The sequence below is a fragment of the Meleagris gallopavo genome, unplaced genomic scaffold (assembly GCF_000146605.3).
Source record: "Meleagris gallopavo isolate NT-WF06-2002-E0010 breed Aviagen turkey brand Nicholas breeding stock unplaced genomic scaffold, Turkey_5.1 ChrUn_random_7180001888617, whole genome shotgun sequence".
NCBI lineage: Eukaryota > Metazoa > Chordata > Aves > Galliformes > Phasianidae > Meleagris > Meleagris gallopavo.
The window spans coordinates 1-5,561 of record NW_011152387.1 but is presented as its reverse complement, the minus strand read 5'-3'; the positions used below and the strand labels follow the sequence as shown (position 1 = coordinate 5,561).

The 5,561-nt window shown below is 57.7% G+C and overlaps 2 protein-coding genes across 2 annotated transcripts; one reads left to right on the top strand and one right to left on the bottom strand.

The window, feature by feature from the left end:
* The first annotated feature begins 2 nt into the window (after nucleotides 1-2).
* Nucleotides 3-2,020, top strand: LOC104916359 (monocarboxylate transporter 13-like). Its single transcript, XM_010727403.3, has 3 exons — nucleotides 3-72; nucleotides 536-1,288; nucleotides 1,818-2,020. Exons 1-3 carry the CDS (start codon nucleotides 3-5, stop codon nucleotides 2,018-2,020), a joined length of 1,026 nt encoding a protein of 341 aa, XP_010725705.1.
* A 487-nt stretch (nucleotides 2,021-2,507) lies between these two features.
* On the bottom strand, nucleotides 2,508-5,532 carry LOC104916358 (arf-GAP with coiled-coil, ANK repeat and PH domain-containing protein 1-like). The gene is made up of 5 exons (XM_010727402.3): nucleotides 4,537-5,532; nucleotides 4,329-4,438; nucleotides 3,331-3,441; nucleotides 3,151-3,200; nucleotides 2,508-2,701 (listed from the first exon to the last, which is right to left on the bottom strand). The coding sequence occupies exons 1-5, from the start codon at nucleotides 4,750-4,752 to the stop codon at nucleotides 2,601-2,603; spliced, it is 588 nt and encodes a 195-aa protein (XP_010725704.1). The 5' UTR covers nucleotides 4,753-5,532; the 3' UTR covers nucleotides 2,508-2,600.
* Nucleotides 5,533-5,561: the final 29 nt, after the last annotated feature.

Here is a 5,561-nt window from a genome sequence, read left to right as displayed (position 1 = left end):
GGATGGGTTTCCTCCTGGGGGCCTTTGCCACCCGCCTGTCCCACCTCTACCTCAGCGTGGGGCTGCTGGCAGGTACGTTGGATGATCTAGAGCGTGGAGTTCCGTGGGGGAGGGGCGGGAGATATCGAGTGACCTAGAACACGAGAGTTTTTCAGATGAGGGGTGGGAAGGGGATTGAGTGACCCAGAGCAGGAGGGTTATTGGGGTGAGAGTTGGGTGACCGAGAACACGGGCTTCTTTTGGTGAAGGGTGGGAGATGTTCCGTGACCTAAAACATATGGTTTGTTTGGCTGACCTGGAACCACTCCAACCCGTCCCATCCCATTGGGTGACCTAGAACGACTCCAAAACCTTTAGGGAACCCAAACCACCCCTTCCCATTGGGTGACCTAGAACCACCCCAACCCATTGTTTGACCCAAATCACCCCTTCCCATTGGCTGACCTAGAACCACCCCAACCCACTCGTTGACCTAAACCATTGGGCGACCTAGAACCATTCACCCCTTTGGCTGACCTAGAACGTCTCCTGGCAGGCCTGGGCTGGGCGTTGGTCTTCACCCCTTCCCTGGGGGCCGTGAGCCGCTATTTCCCAACGCGCCGTGCGATGGCCACCGGTTTGGCCATGGCGGGTGCCAGCGTCGTGGGACTGGCCCTGGGGCCACTCGTCCCACTCCTGCTGGATGCCTACGGCTGGCGGGGGTCTCTGCTCGTCCTGGCCGCCCTCTCCTTTAACCTGATGGTGGCTGGCGCCTTGCTCCGCCCCTTGGATGTCACCATCGAGATGGAGTCCCCACGGCCACCAGCACCACGTGGCCAAGGCGGGTTGCGTGAATTGCTCCATCACGGCCCCTTCCTGCGCTACGCCTTGGCTTTCGTGCTGGTAGATGCTGGCTACTACGTGCCCCACGTCCACGGGCCAGCCCGTGCCCAAGAAGTGGGGTGTGATGAACAACGTGCTGGGCTGGTGATGGCGGTGACGGCGGTGGCCGACGGCGTCGGGCGGGTGGTGGCTGGTTTGCTGGCCGCCCGACCCACCGCCTCCTTGCTCCGTCACCTCTTTGCTTGGTCCGTGCTGACGGGCTTGGCGTTGCTGCTCCTCCCTTTGGGGACTTCCTTTGGGGGTCTGACAGCTTTGGCTTTGGCTTACGGGTTCTGCGCCGGTGCCATCGTTCCGCTCCAGTTCACCGGTGTGGCCGAGGTGGTGGGAGCAGGGCGGCTGCTGCACGCCATCGGCCTCATGCAGATGTTCGAAAGCGTCGGGTCGCTGCTGGGAGCACCTTTTGCTGGTAGGATGGGGCGTCTGGCATGGGGCTGGGGGTGTCATGGGGTTGGGGGGACCTAGAACCAGTCAAGGAAGGGCACCCAGGAGTGGTTCCTGGCCTGATTTCCCGACGCTTGGGGTCAAAAAACAACTCTGCTCATGTGTCATTGAGTTCGGTGACCTAGATCCAGTCACTGGAGAATCCAGGAGTGGTTCTTGACCTCCATTTCCATCATTTTGGGACATAGAATGATGCCATTTAGGTGTCATGGAGTTGGGTGACCTATAACTGGTCATGGAGGCGTGTGGGGGGAGGGGATCCTTGGCCTAACTTCCCATTGCTTTGGGTCAAAAACAACATCATTGATGCTCCATGGAGTTGGAGGAGCTGGAACTTACCGTTGGAAGCACGTAGAAGTGGTTCTTGGCCTGATTTCCCATCACTTGGGGTCATAAAATGACATCATTGGCTTGTCGTGGGATTTGGGTGACCTAGAACCAGTCATGGCGGGTGCCTTATTTGGGGTTCTGGATTCCTCAATGCTCTCTTTCAGGTTGGCTGCGGGACCTGACTGGGGACTTCAAGGTCTCCTTCCTCGCTGCTGGTGCCTTCCTCCTGGCTGGGAGCCTCCTCATCCTCACCCTCCCCAGCTTCTTCCGCACTTCCCGGAGCGATGGCAGTGGCACAGAGGGGGTTCCTGACCCAGTACCTAAAGGCCTTGAGCTCTCTTCAGTTCCCCTCTCACCACCCAATTAAACCAATTAAATCCTCATCTCCCACAAAGCTTGCCCTGGGCTGTGTCTCTCCTTCTGTACCCTTGGTGGGGGGGGAGGGGAGGTCTGGTTCTAGGTTACCCAAGCAGAACCCATTTGACATGGCAAACCCACCGGTTCTAGGTTACCCAACCAGAACTCATCTGAGATTGCAGCTTTGGGGATCTGGTTTGAGGTAACCCAACCAGGACCCATTTGAGACAGCAGATTTGGGGGTTTGGTTGTAAGCAACCCAGTGAGAACCCATCTGAGACAGCAAATTTCAGGATTTGGTTCTATTTGGTTCTAGGTATCCCAATCAGAACCCATTTGAGACAGCAGATCTGAGGGGGTAGGGGTGGCTCTAGATGACACATTCATTGCCATTTGGGGGGAGGAAAAAAATTGTTCTACAACCTTCACCAGGGCTTTGCTGGGGTGTGGTTCCAGGTCCCTTAACCAGCCCCATTCTAGATACCCCAACAGTTGCCTGAGAACAAATAAGGCCATTGCTTTATTTCAATTAATAAAAGGGGGCACGGCCCGCCTCTGCAGAGAGGGGCTTGACCCTCGACGGGATGGAGCTACAGGGTGGAGTGCTTTGAGGGGGCACGGCTGAGCTTCTCGGGGTTGTCGGAAGCCATGAGGGAGATGTCACGGAAGATGTCGAGGTAGGTGTCATCACCTGGGGAGGGGGAGATGAGTGTGGGGAACCTTAAAACAGGGACACCCTCAAAAAATGTCCCCACCGAAGAATCTCAAACTCTGGGAGCTCCCACTCTTAGGGTTGACCCAATCTCAAATCCCCTCCCCACCCTGGAGCTCCTATTCCCTTCCTGTAACCAAGGGTTCCCCCCAAAACTTGGATTCAAGGATATCCCATACTTGGGGTGATTGACTCCCAAACCCAAAGTCTGACCTCAAATCCCACAGAAATTCATCCCCAAACCCACAGCTTTGCCTCCACTCATAGAGACCGACTCCAAATCCCAGTGACTGACGCAACATCACAGAGATTGACCCCAAAACCCAGAGATCCACCCCAATACCCAAAGACGAACCACGAATCCTAGAGCTGCCAGAAAAACACCCAGAGATTCACCCTCAAACCCACAGATTGACCCCAAAACCCACCGGTCTGCCCCTGGGCCACATCCAGCTCTCTCATCTTGGCCAACCGCAGCCTGAAGGGGGGGGATGGTGGGGGGTGGAAATCAGCGATAGGAGGAAATGAGGTGGGGGTCACACACCCCAAACTTGAGGTGCCATCCACCCACCACCTATGGGTGCACCCAGTTTGGGGAGGAGGCTCACAGGGTGACGATATCAGCATTGGCCAATTCCATGGCAATGGTGAGGGCGTCCTTCCCCTCTGCATCCACGGCGTTGATGTCAGCACCACGCTTCAGGAAGAGGCACACCAGGCTGCAATGGGGCAGGGGGAGCACAGTATGGTAAGGGGACATATATATGGGGGGGTGGGCAACGGGGTTGTGACTTAGGGGTGAGGGGCTCCGTTTGGGTATCAAATGGGACAGAATCTGCTCTGGGACATGGGGGGGATTGAAGGACCCCCCAAGTAAATGGAGGTCTGCCCAACTAGGGATCCTTCCTTGGAGGAAAGGGGGATACTCCAAAAGTGAATGGGGAATACCCCCCAAAAAATGGGGATCCCCCGAAGGGAAAAGTTGGTCACCCATCCAGGAACAAACCAGGGCAGCCCTCGCTGAGCTTCCCACAGAGGGAACCACGCTGGGGGTGAACACCACCACCATCCAAAAATGAGGACTTGGGGTCACCCATCCAAGAATGGAACAGGACAGTCCCTGCTGAGCTTCCAGTGTGGGTGGCATTAGGGCTGGGCACCACCACCATCCGTTTGAATGGGGGTGTTTGGGGTCACCCATCCAGAAGCAAACCTGGGGGCTCCCACATGGCTGAGGTGGTGGGACCACAGCCACCTCCCTCCTTTAAATTGGGGATCACACAGCAACAGTCACCCATTTAGGGAGCAAAACAGTCCCTGCTGAGCTTCCTATCCCACAGCTGTAGGGGTGACCACAGCCACTGTTCATTTAAATGGAGAACTGGGGGTCAACCATCCAGGAGCGACCTCTACAGCCCCTGCTGAGCTTCCCATCCAGCCACATCAGGGATGGGCACCACTCATAAGATAAGGATCCCCCCCCTACTGCCACCACTCATAAGGATGCTGAACACCCCCCCCCACTGCCACCACTCATAAGGATGCTGAGCACCCCACCCCACTGCTCCCACCCCATTTACAACCCCCCCCTCCTCCCGGCACCAACCCGGTGTGCCCCAGCATGGTGGCATGATGCAGCGGCCCCCGCCCATGGCTGTCCCTCTGATTGACATTGGCACCGTTCTGCAGCAGGAACTCACAGCCCAGCAGCGAATTCTGTAAGTGGGAGAAGGGGGGAGATCATTATCAGGGTGATGGGTGACCCCCTCCCCCCAGCTGGGATCCCAATAAGGTGATACCCCCCACCCCATTACCACAGCCACAGCCTGCAGGAGGGGGGTGCGGTGCTCTTCGGCCACGTTGGCCCAACCAGGATCTGCACCGTGGGCCAAAGCGTCAGCCATGGCTGGGAGACGCTGGTGCTGAGCCCCCCAGTAGAGGAGAGCCCCGGGGTGAAGGCTGGGGGGCGGCTCGGGTTCTGCAAGGGGGGACAATGGGGATGAAAAGGGGGCCAGGCCACGCCCACACATGGCTGGCCACGCCCATAACGCTTCTAGCCACGCCCACTGTACCAGCAGGCTACGCCCACTTTTCTAGAACTTGGAGTGCAGAACTAGTGCAGAACTTGGCTACACCCATGATGTCCATAGGCCACGCCCACCGTCAAGAGGCCATGCCCACTGTGCTCACAGGCCACACCCACAGCCCGTAGCCACACCCACTTTAATGGCTGCACCCAGAACCTGCCCACCTCCATTATAACTACAGGCCGCGCCTGCTGTCAATAGGCCACGCCCACTGGACCCACAGGCCACGCCCACAAGCGACCACGCCCATGTTACCAATGGACCACACGCACAACCTGGCCACGCCCACTAGGCCAAAGGCCACGCCCACAAACCGTACCCACGTCCACTCTGCCTACAAGACTTGTGCATGACCTTACCATGCCCAGTTTCATTAGGCCACGCCCACTTCCAACAGGCCACACTCACAGTACCAACAAACCACGCCCACAAATGGCCACGCCCGCTTTGCCTGGTGGTCACATGCAGAGCCTGGCCACGCCCACCATGCCCACAGGCCACGCCCACTTTGTCTAGAGACTATATGCAGAATCTGGCCACGCCCACTATTTCCATAGGCCACACCCACAAACCGTAGCCATGCCCAGTTTCCCTACAGGGTGCAAGTGGAAAACTGGCCACGCCCACTATGTCCATAGGCCACGCCCACTTTCAGTTGCCTACGCCCTTTTCTCGTGCGCTCCCAACCTGTAGCTCCACCCACCTATTTGAATGCCCCACCCACTTCACAGCTGCCCCGCCCACCACCACTC